General features: G+C 41.4%; 2 protein-coding genes across 2 annotated transcripts in view; both read right to left on the reverse strand.

Annotated features, from left to right (window-relative positions):
• fbln1 (fibulin 1) overlaps positions 1-3,658 on the reverse strand; it is a gene marked incomplete at its 5' end in the record, with an annotated part of 32,526 nt that extends 28,868 nt beyond the window's left edge. Inside the window, one exon of the mRNA XM_080842987.1 lies at positions 3,604-3,658. Coding sequence (XP_080699113.1) covers positions 3,604-3,658 — 55 coding nt within the window. The remainder of the gene's footprint in view (positions 1-3,603) is intronic.
• Positions 3,659-10,997: 7,339 nt separating this feature from the next.
• Positions 10,998-22,188, reverse strand: LOC308367995 (transcription intermediary factor 1-alpha-like; the record flags this gene model as incomplete). The annotated part of the gene is made up of 18 exons (XM_080842028.1): positions 10,998-11,090; positions 11,309-11,464; positions 11,620-11,694; positions 12,078-12,204; positions 13,641-14,221; positions 14,392-14,506; positions 14,714-14,771; positions 14,884-14,959; positions 15,568-15,717; positions 17,244-17,647; positions 17,996-18,110; positions 18,357-18,503; positions 18,927-19,041; positions 19,156-19,272; positions 19,656-19,788; positions 19,975-20,119; positions 20,392-20,510; positions 21,912-22,188. The coding sequence occupies 18 exons, from the start codon at positions 22,186-22,188 to the stop codon at positions 10,998-11,000; spliced, it is 3,003 nt and encodes a 1,000-aa protein (XP_080698154.1).

A 22,188-nucleotide genomic window follows, 5' to 3' on the forward strand; every position in this document is an offset into this window, starting at 1 on the left:
GGGACATATTTGACGTATTTGAAGTTTATGTATTTCTCTCAGAACGTAGACTTTCTGACAGTGCTAGAAATAGTACCTGTGTGAAAGCTATTTTAAATGTTTTTCCTAATGCACATTTCCCAGCAAATCAAATGATAGTTGTGTTGTCTGGGAGAAAGTGATATGGAGGGTCATTTAAAGTAGTATTTAGCACTTAGAGTTGTTACATTCCTGCACTTTTTTTTATTTCTGTAAAATAGCATTTATTGTTACACTGGGTCTCTATTTCTCGTAGCTTGATTAGTTCTCTCCTTTGTACGTCGCTTTGGATAAAAGTATCTGCGAAATGACTAAATGTAATGTAAATATAATGGGTAGAATGACTACAAATACCTCTTAAAGATTTACAACAACAAACGCCTGAGGCCTCAAAACAACAACTGGCTAACTCATTCTGAACAAATAGACTCATTACCTTGTGGTTTGTGTGATCTGCCAAACGCAATATAACTTTGGCAGATGTGTCCGTTGGACTCCTGGTGTAGGCCTCAACATAGCCAGTATAGCCAAACAGGCATTAACTCTAGTGAGTCTCCAAAATGAGCACCATATCTTGTGATTTGTCTGTACTTAACATGACACAAACTGTCTATGCAGTTTTGTTATAGACTGCTTCTAGCCGCAGTCTAGCCATCTCTTCACCACAAATTTCAAAATAAATACTGGTCTGAAACATGAACATTCAAGTGATCAGTTTACTGCGCACTTAATGAAATGCCAAACTTTTTAGATTTTATATAAATAACCAGAAGAAGTCTTGTTCAGAATCATTTAATAAAATGTAGTTTTCTTAAGAGAAATCTGTACCTTGCACAAGAAGCAATGAAGAAGAAGCATTGCACAAGAAATTGTCAAGAACCCTTATAGAAGTTCTTCATCTGACAAGCAGACAAGCAAACAACACTAGTCCATGGTGTTTGATGGTTAGCAGACGATTAGACATATTTATGCATTGCATTTGTTTTTAATTAGCACTGAATGGCTGAAAGCACTAAATGTTTTTAATAAGCGCTGAACCAATTGACACAAGAATCAACAAAAGTCTTCACCAACAAAAGATATGCTTTAGAGCCTTTTTTTATGTCTTCAGGTAGCACATGTGCTAGCAAGCATTGTGATTAAACTTAACTGAGTAAGAAATCATGATGTAGGAAGCTGTCAAACACCCAGCATGTTGCCACACGCAATCAAAATGACACAACTGAATCTAGGTGGAAGTTTGTGGCCAGAGGATCTTTCATGTACGTGCGATTAAAAAGTACAGTGTTTTTTCTGTTTAGTTTTTCAGACTATGTTATCAGTGAAATCACTTCAGGACAGTGACAAAGCACGAGTGATTAAGGCAGGCATGCTAGTCAGGACTGGTTTCAGCTGAGTAATAGCTGCAAAGACCTGGCCCTGTTAGTGAGTCGTACATGCTGGTGCCAGAGTGGAGAGTTTCTCATTATGGGTAATAAAGCCAGGGAAGGAAATGAGGAGGCCTAACCCCCCGTCGGCTTTCATGTGGGATTCCTATTAGAGCCCCCTCTCCCGGCAGAGATAAGGGTACACTTCACGTGTTGGGGAGAGGCCAGCAGCGGGGCTGTTCTTAGAAAGCAAGATGGTGACCTGCAGGGGTTAGTTAGGCACATAAACATTCAGCCATTTGCTGACACCACTTGAGCAACAGTGCAACCAGGCTCTACAGACTTCCTTTTGGTCTTGTTATCAGTAGGAGGTACCCCCCTCTCCCCTTCCCTTCCCCCTGCCAAAATGTTTTGGAAATCTGGAGGTTTCTTATAAAAAAAAAGGGAGGCAAGCCTCTAAAATTCAGCTTTCCAGGACCAACCCTAGACAAAGCATTTAAAGTTCCCTTCCAAGCACTGAGTGACTAAGGCTTTTTGCGGGGGTTGACGAGAAGCAGTCGTCTCTCACACAAGTTTTATGGAGCTTTTGTCTTGCAGATAAGTATCCTGTCCTGCACAGTACTAATCCTACCCTACTCTGGCTGTCAAGGCCTGTAATCATTTTTCATCTCTGATGGTCTGCAGCTCACTTATTCATCCTAACTTATAGTAGGACCGTAACCTCAGCCATCCCTCTTTGCTGTTGTTATTTTACCCGGCTAGACACTTTTTACTCTAGCTCAAGTGATCTCACAGGCCTTCCCCCATCAGTTGATGCATTGTCTGCAAAGGCTGGCTGCCACCTTGGAACGTCATTGTGGTTTTTAAGGGCCATGCTGTTTGGGCAGAGCACATGGCTGGACTGCGTCTGAGGGCTCGTGTAAACACACCCTAACGAGTCTGGAGCGGTGGCACCCCCCCGCACCCCTGCACCCCTGCCATCGTATCTCTGAGAGCCCGCTTGAGAAATAGAGCCTGACCGCCCCTCAAAGTCTGCACAGTCCAGGCCCCCACTGTCGTTTACAATAAGCGCAGTTCTGCAGTCGGCCCCATTCATGTCAGCGTGTCCGCTGTGTAAATACCTTCGCCTGACAGGAAATGACAGCTGTTGATGAGATATTATTTTCACCTCAAGGGATGCCTGGCCGCTCAGGAAGGAGCCCCATGCTGACAAATGTCTCACCAATCAATCAGTCAGTCTCTTAAATGTGCCGAAATGCGCCGTGATGATCATTTGAACTGCAGTGCCATTGGTTGTAGAAGCAGGGTGGTCTGAACACTGCAAGGGTGGCAGCGGGGCGGGTTGGGAACTTCTGGAAGGTTCATCAGTGTGGCCAGTCTGTTTCTAATTGATTTTAAAGCATTCAGTGGCCATGGGGGGACCCTGGGGGGACCATGGGGGGACCCTGTTGCCTGTCTGATTCATGGCACGGCATTTGGAAGAGGGAACCCCGCTGATGGCGAGAATGTCCCCGTGTATGTCCAGAGAACCCCCTGCTCCGTCAAACAGACACTCCCACGCCTCAGTGACCCCAAGATGCATTTAAAGTGTGTAAATCAGTCTTGATGGAGCAGCTTTCTTAATCACGTGCAATACCAGTCTGTCTTTCTCTCTTACACACACACGTGCATATGCACACACACACACACACACACACACACACACACACACACACACACACACACACACACACACACACACACACACACACTTACCCACTCTTTCAAATATCTCATACCATATTCTGTAATCGTAAAATTGGAATACCTCTATAAAACACCTCCATAGTTCAACAAAATTCAGATGTACAACCCTAAAACCAATTTAATTTCTGTAATTCATCCACGCATGGTCAACATGGTATTGGTTAAACTTGTGGGGTTTGTTTCAAAGTGGTTGTAGGTCAAACTTACAGTTTCAATTTGAATACACTTGCCACCTGTATCCTCTACAAAATAGACAGAGGATTTAGATGGATAGGGCAACAGCTCATTTTAGACATCATATACATACATTAATGGATTCCTCTTTACACTAATAGATCATTCATACTGAAACACACATAGACACAAACAATAATGTACTAGACCATTTCTGGTGAAACTGGCAAAATCTAAAAAATGGCATACTGCACAGATCACAGAAAACCAAAAAGCACCACAAAAAAAAATGACTTACCTTGGCCATTGAGAACTCCGTAAATAGAAAAAAGTATCAATATCCAGGGAGCCATTGGATTCATTGAATGGAAAATCGTCTGTCTTGTAATATTCAGATGTATGAAGTTGGCTACAGGCTGCAGACTGCTGGTTAGGGATGCAGACGAGTAGTAGGCTACGATAAGGCAGCGTCACTGTCTCCCGTGGAACGCCTAATTAGTCCGTTTAAGCTTAACCGGTCCCCCTAGGGGGGCGGGCTCCGCGATACGCAGTCAGTCATTTACAAGTATCAAGCATGCTGTCATCAAACTAAAACCAACATTAAAACCAAACAGATACAAATAATTGGAAAAGGTTTTGATATGTGCGGTATATAAGTTAGAAGTTACTTCGCCTCCTTATAGTAGGAGCAGGACACTGCAGGACTCAAAGATCCATGTTGATTTAAGCGACATATTCCTTTGATTGGTATCTGACTTTGAAACGCTCCTTGGCTGCGTCGCCATAATCCTACTGATTATTGAACATCTGGAGTGGGTCTGCGGCGATCCAAAATGTGTTGTGGTTTTCTCCAGACAGCAGCGTAATGAATATTTAAACATTTTTGGTTTGGGGAAATGTGAAGTATGTAATGCATATTCCATATTTTGTAATATTTACGATCTTTCACAGTGGACAATCTTGTGCAATTACTCGCCACAATATTTTCGGCTGACGAAACTCTCCCTCAAGGAAGCTGATTGATTTTATTGAATCCTCCCAGACGTCTTTGTGGTGAGCCTCTGGTTTCATCGAACCAATGCCATTGGGAAGTAGTCGTAGACATGTGGGAAAGACAATTCTAGACTTTTCCTCAGACATCTCAACTTTCAGCAACCGTTTACGATAAGACGTTGGAAAGAGACACAATAAATGACTGTTTTTAGTTTTTGTGTTGCATACAACTAGCCTACTGACACCAGAGCAATGTCTTTTTAATCTGGAGAGATGAATGTAAATAGAAAAAAAAACACCTTGAAAACACATTGTTCTGGCTTTGAACGTGCAGGCTCCGGACCACTCATATACCGCAAAGATTCTCACCACCCCTTCCAGGTGGAAGGATTAGGTAGCGGAATAATCGCAAGGGGACATTATAAACAATTTTATACCCGCGAGGTCTCTGCTATTTCAATCACCCCTTTGGTTCTGGGCAAGGTGACAGAGCTAGGAGTAAGCCACACACACTAATCAAAGCCACATGTCTTTTCTAAGAAGACGCCTCTGATGAAACATCTTTTTCAAATTGCCAAATTTGGTTAAACTGCTCCTGGAGCTGTAGGCTACTGTAAAGTAAACTACCATCTTTTTCTAAGGTAGAATGCCATTTGTACCTGACTCGTAAGCAACCACACTCCACCTGGGAATGTTTATCTGTTCTTAAGAAGTCAAGGCATATTTGGGATGCGACATAGTGAGAAATTAAAACTGTAATATCCTAATAGTGTATGTTAAAATACACCAATGGTAAGACTAGTTGTATAGTAGAGCAGAGGAAATTCATACATTTAAAGCCCATCAATATTTACAGTAAGCAGTTGTTCAGACAAGTTATAACATATTGAGCTCTTAGGGTGAAAACTTAATACGATTCCATGGCACGGTGCTACATGTTTGCATGCTTCCAGCTAAACAGCTGTTGCTTGAAGGGGGACTGATTATTTTTATTAGAGATAATCCAATGATGTCATTTTGTCTTTTATTTTCCTACCATTCCTGTTTTCCACCCACCCAACCGTCCATGTTTTCTACCCATATGAATGTAAATGTAAGCACAGAATAACCTGCAATGGAGAAATAAGATTCATAGAATGCATGGGCCTTTAAATTTCAATTATAATCATCATGTCAACAAAACAACATATCTGTGGTTCTAAAAGCATTTTTTATAGTTTGACAACAAAAACTACATATTTAAAATGTGCCTGTTTCCCATCTTACATTAGCAGTAATGTGCCCTAGCCTAGATAACACATGTGCATATGTTTAGGGGAAGGGTCTTTTTAGAACACTGAGGGAATGGACTGCCTTTGTTCAAATGTTGAGGTTCAAAACAGCCAACTTATGTCAAGATAAAAGACATTAACACAACATTAAAAGAAGAACAATTCTATGAAATACCGACAGAAATCTTACAGCATTACTGACAATACAAGAATTGCTCTTCCAAGACCGACGACACTGATGATGAACAATAAACATACAACAAAAAAACAACCAGCTAGTGAGACTGATGAATGAACATTTCCATCCAAACACGGATTTACTCTCGAACAAGCCAGAAGAGCTGCTGGCTAAGCACAAAGCTGAGCTCAGCACTGCATTATAACTAAAGCAAAACATGATATATGAGAAAAGACTAAGGCAGGGAGATGAGCTTGTCTGCCTCTTAGTGACATTTATTGTCTGAAACACACTAGATGCTAGAGAGGACCTTTTAAGATTGCCTTGGCAACAGAAATAGCTACGAAGCATGCACAGGACTTACAAGCAGGGTGTCCGAGGCTGACCCCTCTAAGACCACCACATACCCCCAGCACGTAATGCCACTCACTCGCTTGTGTATACCACTTAAGCCACTGCATGCCAGTTCATCCAGTGGGGCTATCTCAACTATGTAAAAGGGTCTCCTTCCATTACACTGAAAACGATAGAGAGGAAACAGGGGAGTGTGGACAAACTACCCCGGGCTGACAGACACAGAATACGGACGGGTTTTGCTCATGGTAGGGAATGGCAAATGGACACAGCTCATGTTCGACTCATGCATAGCAAACAGTAGGAAGTATACGCATACGAGTCAGCTGTTTTGAAGGCAATGCCACAGCGCCAGAATGGGAATCAACAGGCCTTGGCCACCCACTGTTATCAGCGACCCACCAAACTCTTTCAATCAACCCTTACCTGCAAATTAACTAGACTAGGAAGTAAGGCAACAGGGTGAAGGGATTCTAACCGTCCTGAGGTGTACTTTCCCCATTTCAGCCTATGGGTATTGTCAGTCTTACAAGCTTAAGCTTATCCTGTTTACTTCTTTCAATGCGTCTTTGATGTTTCAGAGGTGGTGACTAAAGGCTAGCATTTCAACAGCATTTCACTGATAGACGTTGAAGATTTAATTGAAGCTCTCAGGTAATCACTGTCAGATATCTACTCATCCACAAATAAGATATCAAGGGAGGAATGATCACATAAAAAAAACAAAAAGTATATCTGTCTCAATGTTCACGATAGTTCCCCATTTGATTATCAAACAGTTTGTGGATCAAATTAAATCAGATGCTAGCCTGATAATAGCCTGTCAGCTTGCAGAATACAGCTCCAGGATCCAAAATTATTGGTTAGATAAAATTGCCTGTTTTTTTACTGACTACACCCCATAAAAGCACTCAGACAATCAGTGTAAATGCTTATAACAGATTTTTCCATACCAACTCCATATCAAGACTTTTCTCAAAAGGGAAAATAAATTACCTCTGAAAGTAACATTGAGGTGGGAAACCTCAGGAAGAGGAAGGAAGGAAGGAAGATATTTCTCCCAATATTCTTAAATCCCCTATGTGTGACAACCTTCATTGTTGAATGTTTGTGCACTGCTGTTGAGTGTGACACCAGTGAACACCAACAGGAGCTCCATGCTTAATGCTAGCCTGAACTCCCACTTCCCACGTTTTCCTCTGTGGACAAGGTCTGGACAATAAAAAAAAAAGACCTCTCCACTTTAAGTGGTCAAATCAGACAGTAGGGGCAGGGCAGAAGGCTGATTGATTGATTGATTGTTTTGTACACTGTTTTAGAGTCCTATTTTTTTTATTATTATTTATGGTCATTATATAAAAAAGAAGCCTAGGGTATGTGGCCACATTATAACTTGGAATTGAGAGTGATTTACTGGTTGGAAGTTATCTGTTATTTATCTACTGTTGGCAAAACTAATCTCTGAACTCAAAAGAAGGAATAAGTAGGCCCAAAGATGAAGATGAGGATGAAGATGGATGTCGTTGACAGAATGAACATTTATACATGTCAAGAGGACATGCCAAAGTGTTGACGAGATGGCGATGGAGTTACTTCCCTTACGATTCAGTTATTCTTACCTAATCTGTTATCCCATTTTTTTCTAGAAAAGAAGAGTGTTTGACATGGAAGAAAAAAAAGTTGTTTTCAAATAATAGTTACTCCAGTCCGTCACTGCCTTTGCACGTTGTTCAGTTGAAAATGTTGTAAATTGTTTTGATGCCTCATCTCATGAATTGCACTGAAATCAAATACCGCTTGTCCTTTCAAAATGTCTCTTACAATGGCTAATGAAGGCTGAACCTTTACATTTGCCATCAGTATTTGCCTTTGCAATATTGTCAACCAGCATCACATGGGACCAGAAGTCAGTAGCACCATCTGCTGGTATGTGGCAAACCAGACTGTACTGCCCTTTTATGTACCTGCCTTAAATGGAATGTGGTGGCATCTCAGCAGTGTGTAACTATAGGAGATGCATAGAGAGGGTTGGGAAAACACTGCACCATTCTGAAGGATGCAAATCTAGGCTCAAATAGCAGTGGTAGCCTTGATTAACAAGATGATTTTGAAATATGGCACAACTATGCTACAATATTTGACTGATTTTTCCACAACAACCCATCATGCTAAAATATATTTTATTTCTTGCTTTTGCGTAGATTACCACTTCCTGCTTACTTCCACTTTCTTTAAAACAAAAGAAAATTTGACAAAAGACATTTAGCTCCTAAAGAGCCACCAATGCTTTAATTTCCAAAATCACTGGTGTTTCCCATTAATGAAAAAGCCAATTCTGATGGCTTCCTCGTTTCATGTTTTAGGCTCCAGTTGTTTGATCTTGAACATGATTTTAAGAATGGTCTGTTAAACACAGTCCAGTTCAATATGAATTAGCTCTAGATGACATATGCATAAGACTGGGATTTCCTTGGTTGTGATCGCTGTGAAGTAAGAACTAGCATATGAGCAAATATGTCATTCTTTGATTTTCCGTTTTACTCCGTGTGTGTGTGTGTGTGTATCATCCAAGTGAAAAATATGAAATGAGAAATAGCGCTAGCATTGTGAGATTCTTGACTCAATGCTTCCACTTTGGCCTCAGCCTCAGATGAAACCAGTCTCCATCCTTTTTGAAGAAATCACAGGCTGAATGATTTGCGACTGACCTGGCCTTATCTTATCTCTGTTTATTAGTTGTGTAGAAGGTGAGTTTGTTGGAAAACACACGCCCATATAAGGCCTCTAAATAAGGCCTTATAATAACAAACAGACTAAGGCCCCGCTCGTCCAAAGCGCTGTTGAGATCTGAGGGGTTCTTACAGAGCTTGTGGCTCTTTCCTAATCTATCTTTGCCACTTTCTCATTCCACTGACCCCCTCCCCCGGAAGGATTTAATAAGAAACAGCCCTGGTCCAAACTCTAGGTCTCTTGGATGTGGGAAATTGCTGCAGTTGAGGTCATCTTTTAAACAGCGATAATCTTCTGGAGGGCAGCCTTCTCCTTTTGAAGCCAGCCTCGCCTTGTCTCGCCATGTTTGTGTCACTCAGCGGTGGGCCATTAACGGCAGAAACTATTTGCCAGGGCAGTTTCAAGCAGGGACAGAATCACCACTAGAACCCTGTAAGTCAAGTTAGAGGTTTTGCTTCTCACCTCGCCCTTCTCCCTAAAAACTCCATCACTCCTGTTAAAACTGTTCTGTTAAAGTGCTGACTCACACTGCAACCAGTCATTAAAACCCAAAGGTTTAGCAGCGTTCTCACTAAATGACATTGGATTGTCATGCTGGTAACACATCATGGGGAAATCAAGCACATTTTTACTGAATACACAACATGTATGTGACACGTTTGACTTTACTCTGTAAGAAATTTCACACATTCAAACTTATGAACTCAAATTTAAATAAACCATAGATGTATTCACAAGTATTTTTTTATATTTCCCATCACATTTCATGCTTAACTTCACAGTCACTTACAAAATAAGACATCCAATTATGAGGACAAAACACCATGTTTGCATTCATTAAGCAATCATTCATTAATAATAATTCCTTTACATATTGTTAACAATGTGAGTCCGAAAATACCTCCAACCATGTAAACATGATTTCAAAATAGTGTTGAAACATGAAACTATCCTGAACCCTGATTTGACAGAAGTGACAGTTAGCTGATGTGTCTCAATGCTAATCCTACAAAATGAACAATCTTTCACTACCTCTGTAGAACATCTCCTGTTTTGCTCGCACATATTGACCAGACATGAACTTGCCATAAAAGCGGAAAAAAAATAATCCTTGTTGTTTGTCATTAGCAAAGCCGGCATGAAGACGTTGCGCGCTACCTACTTACAGTTCATCTTTTCAAGGGTCAGGGAGGGCATGAGATTATTACTCTGTATGTCCGAGTGTGTAAGGACATTTCCAGAAAACAGCAGATTCTGGAAAATATCTGCACTAGATCGCGGCCAAATGAATCCCCAGGTCAACCATGGTATATAAAAAGATAGACCATCTTTGAAAGTGAACATTTGTGAGATGTCCTTTTCCCTTTCACAGTACAGAATGTGCCACAGAATTCTGGGCTCTGTAAAGTGCCTTGAGACACTGTTTTGGCGCTATATAAATAAAATTGGGATTGGCATATGGGAATGGGTGCTTTTTGTAAACACCATCATTTTATGCAAAATACTGAACCATTTCTGTGTGTTTGCATCTTACAAACATCAAACCGACATTGTCTGGCATTTAGCTCTAGTCTGATTTGGAAAGCGTGACATGGCAGCTATCGCTATATCTCTCTGTCATGCTGACTTGACATTGGCTCCCATTTTCCTTAGAAAACTTCAATCTCAACTGTTTTGGACCATCCTCAAGGCTAGAACCCAAGCCTGAGACATTGCCGCAAAGTCACTTTCCACAGAGGTCATGTGCCTGTTTAGTCTCTCTTCCTCTGAACCCTTTTAAAAAGTGTTGTGGCTCTGGCATGACAACAAATGAAACAGTAAATAAACCATCTGAATACCAACATCAATTACAAGAATTCCTGTGTCCTTCATTCTTTTCAAGTCCTTTTTTACGCTACATTCCTTAAGTCAGCTTTGTTATAAATGAGCCAGAAATCCAGAGAAAATGTCTCAAAATGCTGTGGATAGTTTCATGTCCTGTAGAACAGCTGAGTGCTGGTTAATCATGGGCTTGACCGGACCCCTTTGGTACCCTGTATGCTGGTTAGATCACAGTATTGTGGACAGTCAGACCTTCAGCCTGCACTCTTTGCACCAAGACACTTTAGTAGTTGTCTCTGAACAAACAGTGGTCTGGGTCGTCAATTCCCCCACCTTATACTTGACTTAAGGAAATGCGATTTCAAGAAACACACTCTTCAGCTGCTCCTCAAAGAACTTCTCCAGTTTTGCTGCGGCAGCCTCAACAACTGAATCTGTCTGAATAAAGGGAAACTATTATCAAGATACAGCAATCAATGTATAACAAATTCACATTATTCTCCATGTGTGTATGTGTATTTGTATTTATCAGTCCAAATATTTACTCCATTAAGTGAAATGATTTATCATTTATCGTTGTGTTGTGCTTGTCTCAGTAACACATAAACGCTAAAAGCATTGGGAGTGAGTTCACCTGCCAGCAGAGCCAAGCCTACCTCATAAAAGTTGGAGTAGTTTCTGAAGACATCTCTCACATCAGAAACAAACTCCGCAGGGCTGTAGTAGCAGGAGCTGTGCTTCGACTCTAGCTTGCTCTTCACCACTGCAAGCTCTACTGGCGTCTTCCTTGAATAACACTGTTTGGGTTCGAACTACAAAACAAAAACATATTGGTTGAACTTGTATCAGAATGAATATGCTCAGCCATAGATGAATAATATCAATAAACTAAAAAGGAAATACGGATAATTTGTTATGTCTTCAGCACAATACAAAACTACATTCCATTCAGCAAGGAAGGACTCACGGTTGAGGGAAAGGACTTCCGGAAGTCTGCACTTAATTCACTGCAGTATATTTGTAGTAGAAGCCTCTCACATTTCTGTATGGGACACAGGGTACAGGATACACTTAAAGTCTACAGATAGCTCTGTTACTCAGTCTCTGCTATCTAAAAAAAAACTAAATTAGGGGCTTAAAGTCTGCAGATACTTCTGTTACTAAGTCTCTGATATCTGAAAACATGAACGAGGGGCTTAAAGTCTGCAGATAGTTCTGTAAATCAGTCTTTGATATCCGAAAACATAAATGAGGGGCTTGAAGTCTGCAGATAGTTTAGTTACTCAGTCTGTGATATCTGAAAAACATGAACGAGGTGCTTCAATAGCTTGATATTTTGATATGGGCGGCTAAAAAAGACTCAGTCTCTGATATCTGAATGCATGAACGAGGTGCTCAGGAGCGTAAACTCTGACCAACACTAACCCTTTTGTCCACAGGCTTCATAATGGAAGAGGCCTCATTCTTCATTGTGGTCTCTGCAAGAATTTCACTGTCGTACTCCATCTCAGGTGTGTAGAGGTCTCGGCAAAGTGTGCAAAACCACTGCCCACTGGATGAGGAACAAATTATACAGAAAGGGTTGAAGAATGTTACACAAATATTATTTGTTGGGAGATTAGGAGGTCAGACATTCCTCTGGACATATTTGAGATATGAGAAACCACTGAGTTAATGTGAGTTAATACATCCAGGAACAGAGAAAGATTTAGTTTCCCTCTAACTGTATAATTTAAGACTGACGATATTAACCTATTGACAGATTGTAAATCAAATTTTGAAAAAATGCTTCTGGAAGGAATGTTTTCCGTACCCTGATAGCGAAGAGATATCCAGTGGGAGAACTGTTGTGAAATCTCATGACCACAAAAAAATTTGACCTGATTCCTGCATATGCATTCCATTCCATAGTCACTTCACCATGCCACTGGCACTTTACTTTACTGTTGCACCTTATGACCACTGATTGTACTTCTGCTGCTATGTGTGTGTGTGTGTGTGTGTGTGTGTATGTGTGTGTGTGAGTGAGAGTGTGTGTGAGAGAGAGATTATTGTCAATGTCTTATTTAAATGTTTGTGTGTGTGTGTGTGTGTGAGAGAGATTTTGTCAATGTCTTATTTAAATGTTTTAAACTGCACATTGGAGACTGGTCAAACGCAATTTCAAACTTCTGTGCTAACCCTGTTACATAGATTTTTGACAATAAAGTACACTTGACTTGACTTGACTTGATATTCTGTATTAGCCATGAATAAAAGTAAGAACACTGCACTGCAGAGTACCACAGTTGAACACAACTACTGAGAGCAGCTACTGGAGGAGCCAGAGGGTTTGCGCCTCTTAAAAAACAGGTGCCTCAACAAAATCGGATTTCAACACAGTTCATGAGTATATAAAACATTTAGACGCATTTCTGAACAGATCGTAAATATTTCTTTGTATTACTGCGAAAGCAACCTGTCCTAAGACAACTTGCCATACCGCAACAGAACTTTTGCCTAAAACCAGCGAGCTAATTAGCTAAGAGCCCACACATCTGACAAAAGTAAGCTAGCAACATATATTGGTGACACCCTGCTGAAAAAGCTGTTCTTATATTTTGTGCGCTTTCCAACCCTGAACATCAAACCACAAAGTGAATAGCCTGGATTGGTTAATTGGAATTACATCATCACAGTCCTTATCATGACCATTTTAGCAACAAAATCAATTTGAGAATGTTAGAAAACTGAGTTCCCTATTAAAACGTACCTTAAAAACAGTAAAAACCTAATGTGGCTTTAAGTCCAAACAGAGCAGTTCATGTAGTGCAAAGTTTATATTACTAGATTACTGCCAATATGCTTTCCTGGAAACAAACTGAAGGACAAGCCAAAGGTTACACTATTGTCCCAACGTAAACGCATCCCTGAGTAAACACAGAGATTAAGCTCCTAGTGATGTCAGCCCTGATAATTGCCAAAGGAACCAACCAATTGAGTTCTTACCGTGGCGACTTCAGGAGCGGGGGGATGTGACAGGAGCTGTGGTAAACTTTAGAACACTTGTCACAACAAAGCAGCTCTCCTCCAATCTGGCACACACTGCAGCAGTCTTCACTGAGGTCCTCTGCTGATGCTGAGTCGTTCACAGTCTTATGCCTCTCTGAAGGGACCTGGGACGGCTGTGGGTTGCTGGTGCTCTCAATGTGACCTTTAGGCTGGACCTCGGCGCTCTGCTGAGGCTTTTGTGTGTGGTCGTTATAGCAACCACCAGAGGAGGAGAGATACCCCTGGCTGGGTCGTGAGACCTGGGTTTGCTCGTCTACACTAGGATGCTGAGAAGTCAAAGTCTGTTTTTTAGAGTTTTGGAACAGACCACTGGACTGGTCGGTCGTACCCTGTTGTGGAACCTGCGAGGTTTCCTCTGTACTCCTGGGCTGAGCAGCCAGGAGCAAGTCCGGTGTTTTGTGCTGTGAAACCAGAGTTTGAACCCCAGTGCTGTGGTGAGACCCATCTTTGTGTGCGCTTTTTCGATTGCCTTGATCCCCCGTGCTGTCCGGAAGACTGGGTCTCATTGTGCATGACATCTTAACAGACACACGTAATAGGAGCACAGTGGAGTAATGGGTGTTAAAAACATGACACAGATAAAAACAATCAAGACACCAAATCTCTATGACTGATTATTAAATAGAGTGCAGAGGGTGATGGTTAATGCTATTCCATGCCAGCTTGTGTTGCTACTCCACTTTCTTACATATCTCACGTCATCCTTCTCTTCAGGCTCATCCTTAATGATGATGATGGGTCCTGGAGATGAGTGTCTGCGACGCTTTGCAGCAGAGCTGAATTGCTGGGTCCTAACAGGAACCCTCAGGGTAAAAATGTAAAAAAAAATAAGTATTTCAATGAACCAGGGTTATGAGAAATGAAATATATACCAACTGCCGTTGACTACGAAACTGAGCCTAGAAAGAGACCTTTCAATAGGCAATGAGCTCAGCATAGCATGTTTATATAGAAGCCAAAAAGAACAAATAATAACAATTTTTTGTCATAAAATAGTTGACAGGTTGTACTTAGTCTCTGTGTCAGGTTGGGCATAAGGAGGTTTGGAATAATTTGGATATCCTGGAGCTGAAAAAAGAGATCATGTTTTGAACATGACAACTAATACAGAACTCATTCATAAACTACACAGACCTGAAAATAAAAACATTAAAACATGCTCCTTTAGGAAATTACTTACCGACACTTCCTGGAATAAAGGTTGTTTGTGGAAAGGTGGGCCTTAGTAAAGGTGAGGAGAAAGCCAGGTCATTCCTCTGATTAAGACATTAAGAAAACAGTATATCAGGCTCACACACTTATGAAAACAACAGATGAGTTAAAGGTGCATTGTGTAGGATTTAGTGGCATTTAGTGGTGAGGATGCGAAGTTGCAACCATCAGAACACCACTTCCTTTCCAAGCACATAGGAGAACCTTCAGTGACCATCAATAGCCATAAAAACACAAAAGGCCCTCTCTAGTCCAGTGTTTTGGTTTGTCTCTTCTGGGCTACTGTAGAAAAATGGCCGACTCTGTGGTAGAGGACCCGTTCCTTATGTAGATATGAAGGGCTCATTCTAAGCTTACACAACGATTGGTAGTGTAATAGATAATTTGTAGTGTAATAGATAATGTATGTTTTCTGTACATGGCTTAACAAGCTATGGAAGAATTTATAAGACCATATCCATCATTGCTTACATGCATACCTTTTCAGCAGTATATGTGGGTGATATGTGTGTCTGTGCTAGGTCTATATATATATAAATATTTATTTCAGACGCCAAGTTCCATATAAAGTAACAGACATACAATTATAAAATAAAAAATAGAGAAAAACAAAAAGATACAACACACATAATACATAATACTGGCTATTCACCTCCTGTAGCGAGAGGGGAGAGCTCAGTCTGTCACTGGTAGGCAGAGGTGCACTGTGGGAGTACAGAAGTGCGCTCCGAGGCTGGAGGACATCCATGTGCTTGGGTGGGCAGCCAGGGCTGTTCACAAGTCCCCTTAAATTCTGGAGAGCCTTCGGGATGAAGTGCGCAAATTTAGTGGTACAATAAGTCTTGTAGAATTTATTATGTGAGACAAGAGCTATTTAACATTGTGCCGTCCAAATAAAGTATGATTTGGAGTTCTCGAAAATTGAATAGAGCATGGCTGGATCTTTCACAATCCAAGATGACAGAGAAAGGCAACAATGTATGAGCCTATTTTCATTTATCTTGTCATCTGTTGAGTCTGGATGTGGGGGTTGACTACTTCAGGAGAAGATTATGAACTCTGGTTGCATCTCGCAAGCTTCCCTCTGTCTGGGGATAAAACAAAAGCCTTCGATCTTGAAAGACAGCACATAGTAGGAGTGGATGTTCCCTATTCTCCCCAAACAAGGGATTCTTCTGGTTAACAAATGACAATATGATATTATAAGGCTTTATATTTGCGAAACAACCAAGCAGAATTCTCTATTGCACAATGGCAGATCATCTGACAAACAGTTCCTGATATCTCATTAATGGGAGGATGATGCAATGTGTTTGGGGAGTTTTTCATTTCCTAAATCTAAACACTTGAGTAGAATTGCATTGTGCTCATGAAAATAAGCCTTGCTTAAGCGCAAGATCTGCACTGTTATTAAACAGTTTTTAAGAGTTAAAAGAACTGAACGCAAAGCTAGACTAAACAAAATGACACCCCAGACATCAGCTCACATCCAGGGCTTTTTCCAACACATGTGACCAGCTGGTCCTGAACTGATTCACAGTGAAGAGATCTGTCTTTGTTTTTGTAAGGGCTGACTTATGATTCTAAAAGATCTTGACACGTCAGAGCTTAGAGTGTCTGAGACATGACAGCTGTCAACCCCATTTGGGACAGCGTCATCTACCGTCAGAGCCTGTTGAAACTTCATGTCACTCAATACCTGGCCCTTAGAGACACTATGACTCGCACTACTCCTATGTGTTGCATTCAGATGGAGCATAATCAAGAGAGCAGTGCAGATGAAAGGTTAGTTATACATGGTTATATGGCTTTTCTTCTATGACATTTAGTCATTTAGCAGAGGCTTTTATCCAAAGCGACTTACAAGGATGTATATAACATCTTTAATCCTTACATCTACACTGATGGCACAATGCACATCAGGAGCAATTAGGGGTTCAGTGTCTTGCTCAAGGATGCTTCGACAGTGAGGAATCGAACTTTCAACCTTCTGATTACTAAACGACTTCACTACCTCCTGTACCATTGTCGCCCTCATGGCCTGGTCACTGAGCTAAGGCCACCATTTTGGGTTCAGTCTGGGTTGTCGCTGAGGGGCACCAGCCTACAGTATATTAGACTTTACGTGATTCACTCCATTTTCTTTTCCTAAACAATTTTCTGCTAAGGCCTCAGCACATAGGAATAACTCAACAAAACTGGGCTTGTTGCAGTATCTGACAATCCTCCAGTTAGCTTTCAGTTCACAGCACTTACTCTGTCACCTCCCAAGCTCACAAGCTTAGACTCCATTGCCGGGTGAGTAACCGGACAGTGAATAGCACCCACCTGACTTGGTGATCCGGGGCTTTTCATAGCACCGACGGGACTCATCTGATGGTGGTAGTGGGGTGGCATATACCCCCTACCCTGCTGAGGCATAGGATGGAAGCCCTGTGAGGGTGAGCTTCTCGGGGGGCGGATGGATGGAGGCCGTGGTAGAGGCACGCTCTGGGACCACGACCAGTGGGGAGGTGGAGCCAAAGGTGCGGGTGGTGGCTGCTGCTGCTTGGCCAGTTTCTCCACCTGCATCTGGAGCTGAGCCAGCGTGCCTGGCACTGGCTTGGGCTGCTGGGATGCACCCGGAGGAGGGAGGCCTAGGGGGTAGCCCTGCTGCCCCAGATGATTCACAGGGTAGATGCCCTGGAAGCCATTCAGCTGAGGACTTTGGATGTTTTCCACCATTAAAGAGCCTGCAGCAGAAAAGAAGGCATAGTAGGCATGCTGCAGGCAAACGTTGCCCCATATCAGTGAGTGGGGGAAGAGCGAAGCCACACTGTAACATGTAGACACTCCTGAACCATCAGCACAATATAATCACCCCCAGAGTACTGTTTCCGTAAGACTTTTACTCTGTATTATTTTGTGTCAATGTTCCATTACATTCTGCAAGAGTACTGCACATTCTGCACAATTCAAAATCATTTGACCCTTTGGAACAGCTCACACAGAATGCCAAGCGGTACCAATCACTGTTTAGGAGTCGTAAATGTAGTCTAAATGCTTCAATATTCTTCCTAATGTTCGTTTCATCATCTCACCGAGTTCAACATTGGAGGTCCAATATCCTGCCTGACATTGGAAGTGCACGATGCTCTGTGGCACAAACGCTGTGCTGCATTTAGTCTTCAGCAGGTTGCTAATCTGAAAGAGAATCTGAGACAGACATTCATCTTGAATGATAGAGACAGAAAGTTCACAGACATTCATCTTGAATGACGGAGACAGAGAGTTCACAGACATTTTCCTTAAATGATGGAGACAGAGAGTTCACAGACATTCATCTTGAATGATTCACAGACATTCATCTTGATTGATTCACAGACATTCCTTTGCTGTTTGTTCAGTGTCCAGCCCCTTCAGGTTTCAGATGCTCTGGGGCAGAGAACCCTGAGAGCTCACCAGGCGTTTGCAGTAGAGGAGAGCAGTGCCACCACTGTGTCCAGTGGCCCATTTGGTAAAGGTGATCACATGATCCAAGTGCCTGGATAAGGAACTAACATCCTGCTGTTGCTTCCTAAGACTGTTGCGGTTATCCTTAGTAAGAGTCTGGAAGGAAAACACATACACACACATAGAAATACTCTATATTGACCTTGAACAACCCATGTTAAACACACTATTGGCACTGGCACTTTACTTTACTGTTGCACCTTATGACCACTGATTGTACTTCTGCTGCTATGTGTGTGTGTGTGTATGTGTGTGTGAGTGAGAGTCTGTGTGAGAGAGAGATTATTGTCAATGTCTTATTTAAATGTTTGTGTGTGTGTGTGTGTGTGTGTGTGAGAGAGAGATTTTGTCAATGTCTTATTTAAATGTTTTAAACTGCACATTGGAGAGTGGTCAAACGCAATTTCAAACTTCTGTGCTAACCCTGTTATATAGATTTTTGACAATAAAGTACACTTGACACTTGACACTTGACTATTCAGAGAAACAAATTGCAAAGTCTGAAACATGTAATCATACCTCCAACTGGTTTAGCAGAATTTTTCCCTTTCTGTTTATCTCTAAAATCAAACTGCACATTGAAGTTTTGATCTCATTGTGGACTGTTGTGTAGTTTTCATCAGCTTTAGCAAGCCTGGGAAATAGAAAATGTCAACAAATACAGCTTAATAATTTATGTACGGCTCCTCATTAAGTTTATCCTTTTAAAATGCTTCCATATATGAACATGCTTTTTTCAGAAAGTTACCCGTTATTTATTGAATCCGAAATGCCTTCAATGCTCCTCCTTTTCTCTTGTAGCTGACAAATCATTTCCTCCATGTTCTGTCTGTGGTTTCTATAGGCATCTTCTAAAAACTGATAACTAATACAAAAAAAAAACAACAGTCATTAATTAACACATGATGTGTCTTGTATCATATGTGTGTATCAAGACATGATGTGTCATATCAAAATAGCATTAGACTACTATTTAGTAGGAAACATTGTAACACCTACTGGTTAGTAATAACTGATACAGATTAGAAAAATCCTACTTAAGGTGTGAAAACTGAGCATGCAGAGTTCAATGAATGTTTCAATGTAGTTAAGTCCATCTCGCCAAAACCCTGTTATAAAGGCTGGTTACACTAAATAATTAATACAAACAAGTTATACAGTATTTATAATTCTAGACAGAAGCAGCTTTGTACTTGATACAAACAAGTTATACAGCATTTATAACTCAAGACAGAAGCAGCTTTGTACTTGTGGTCTTTGTGCTTCAGTAGCTGGCAGTCTCTGCATGTGGGACGATCACAAGTCTCACAGAACAACTTCAGGGGCTCCTGTTTGTGAACATCACAGAAGACTGGCTTTGGTGTGGAGACCCCAAGTATCTCTGCAGGACCAGATGGATGACATAGATAACTATGCAGTCACACGAAAGCTAATGCAAGCTCACAAAACAATTACCACTTCATCTAAAAAAAGGTCAAAGATGACCTCTAATTCAGAGTTATTACAACAGAAACAGAAACCAGAACCGTGGCTATCAATCTACACACTTCCAGGTAGAACCCCTTACGTGAAAGCTCGTCCTGCTGTCGGATGTGGTGGTCCTTAGTGAACTTCACCCTCTGGTGGGCATCAATGCAGGTGACACACAGAAACTCCACACACTGCTCGCAGAAGCCAGAGGCCACAGTGTGGTCATCACAACTCATGCAAAGCTATGGAGGAGACAGATCATCTCATTACGTGGGTCTGCTCTGAGGGCGAAGAGATGATGAACTTTGAAAGGCAACACCACAGAGGCCCTGTTATCAGTACTTCTCTTTTCCTGAACATGACTCAGTATTTTCATGGGTTTCATTCTATCAGATAGTTTTTCTATTTTTCAATTTCCAATTTATCGGTTCACCTAGCTAGATTTCATAGATCTCATACCTAATCCTGAAGTATAAATCATGACCAACGTTGTTGTTGTATTTGTATCTCTCACCTGAAAAGGCTTATCAACCGTGGAACTGGACATCTCTACAGAGTCCCTCAAAAAGAAGTTCTCCATCACATCCACATCCATGAACTCTTGCCGGCACACTGGACAGCGGATCACATTCACTAAATGAACAAGAATGTTGATTCCCATTACAAGAGACCTTCACCATAACTCAAATTCCAAGTTGACAAACTCCAATGCAGTATGTCCTAACTTCTCCTCAGATAAGGATTTTGAGATTATTGAGTAGGTGGACCCTTATAAAGATCAACTAAACATTTCATAATATGATTTACACGATCTACAAACAGTGCAAGAGTTGGAGACAAAGAAAAGGCTTGTAGTTTTAGACAAGCACGAACCACTGCCGATTTTACCTGGTAAACGTTGTTAGCCTAATACAATAAAACATAAAATAAACATAAAGTTAAAGCAGCAATAAGGAGTTCTGTTCCAAAACTAGCAAGCTACCTAAAAGGCATGCAAAAACCTTGCAAACACCACCAATAGCCCAGTTGACACTAATAGAAGCTTGTCAACAAACAAACTGGTGAGTTTTGGCACTGTAGCTGGCAATGTCATGCTATGAAAGCTTTTCTTCCATTTTTGCAGGGCATTCCAGCCCGGCATACAGAACTACATTGGGCTTTTCCTGGATGTCTAGTGGGAAAGACACAGGTGTTTATCTGTTCTCACATGACCATATGCTATCGAAATGAATTTGAGGATGGTACCAGAACTAGTTGCCTATTTAAAACCATACCTCAAAAAGTGTGAAATGTTGCATAGTGTTACTTTAACTTGATATATAAATATAAAAGACGATTTTTAAGGTTGAAGGCCAGTGCAGACCTGTTATTGCAAGTAATGATTGCTTTTGAAAAATAATTTAGCATTCAGGAAGAAAGGCCTATCCTTGTTATTATTACCACACTAAAGGTGCAGTTTCCATACCATGGAAATGCAACAGCTTAGCTCCCAGTTAAGGGGTGCAAGCGGTGCAAAGTGAGTAACTTAAGTTTTGTCTGATCAGGTTCTTCTGAGCTCTTTTAAACACAGGTTCACCTGAAGTAAACCTGGGAACAGATTAGAAGTTTCCAGAATAATAAGTAAATCTAGCTGGGACATTTGGAAAGTTAGACTCCTCCAGTATCAGTACACCAACTTTCTCGAATAGATCTGAAGTCCATGTTGTGCTGTGTACTTGGTTGGTTGAATTTCGTGAATTGTGAGCCTTGTGAGCCTATGCTCATACCAACCTAACTTTAACTAAAGTCACACAAAAAAAGCAAATCACAATTCATCTACCGATGGTTACCAAGGCCTATCTGTCCTGCTTTTTGTACCAAAAACTATAAAATAATATGATCTTCAATCACGTTCTTCTCAAAAGTGCACGTGGACCTTGTTAATTCTCAGTCGACGAATTGTATGACGAATAATTAGCAAATGCAAAAGGCAACGAACGCCTGCTACTAGCATGGACGCTACACCGTGTCAGGTTTATTTGTAAACAAGCTCACGTGGTTTCGCCCCTTGATCGACGGGAGATGCTCCTGGTTGATCGGGGACCATCAAACTCCGCCAGGGCAGTGGCACACATGTCTTGCACAATGAATGAAGACATGGCAACAGCATAGGCTCGCGGTTGTGGACATTCTGCTGGCATTGTGCACAGATTTCTTGATAGCTCAACGTGCAAAGCTGCTGACCAGGTTCCTTCTTAGCTGATACGCCCTCTGCCTCATTCTCCATAAAGGCAACATCCCAAGATCCCGTTCTCTCGGAGCTCTCGTGCAT

The sequence above is a fragment of the Sprattus sprattus genome (assembly GCF_963457725.1).
Source record: "Sprattus sprattus genome assembly, chromosome: 7".
Lineage (NCBI taxonomy): Eukaryota > Metazoa > Chordata > Actinopteri > Clupeiformes > Clupeidae > Sprattus > Sprattus sprattus.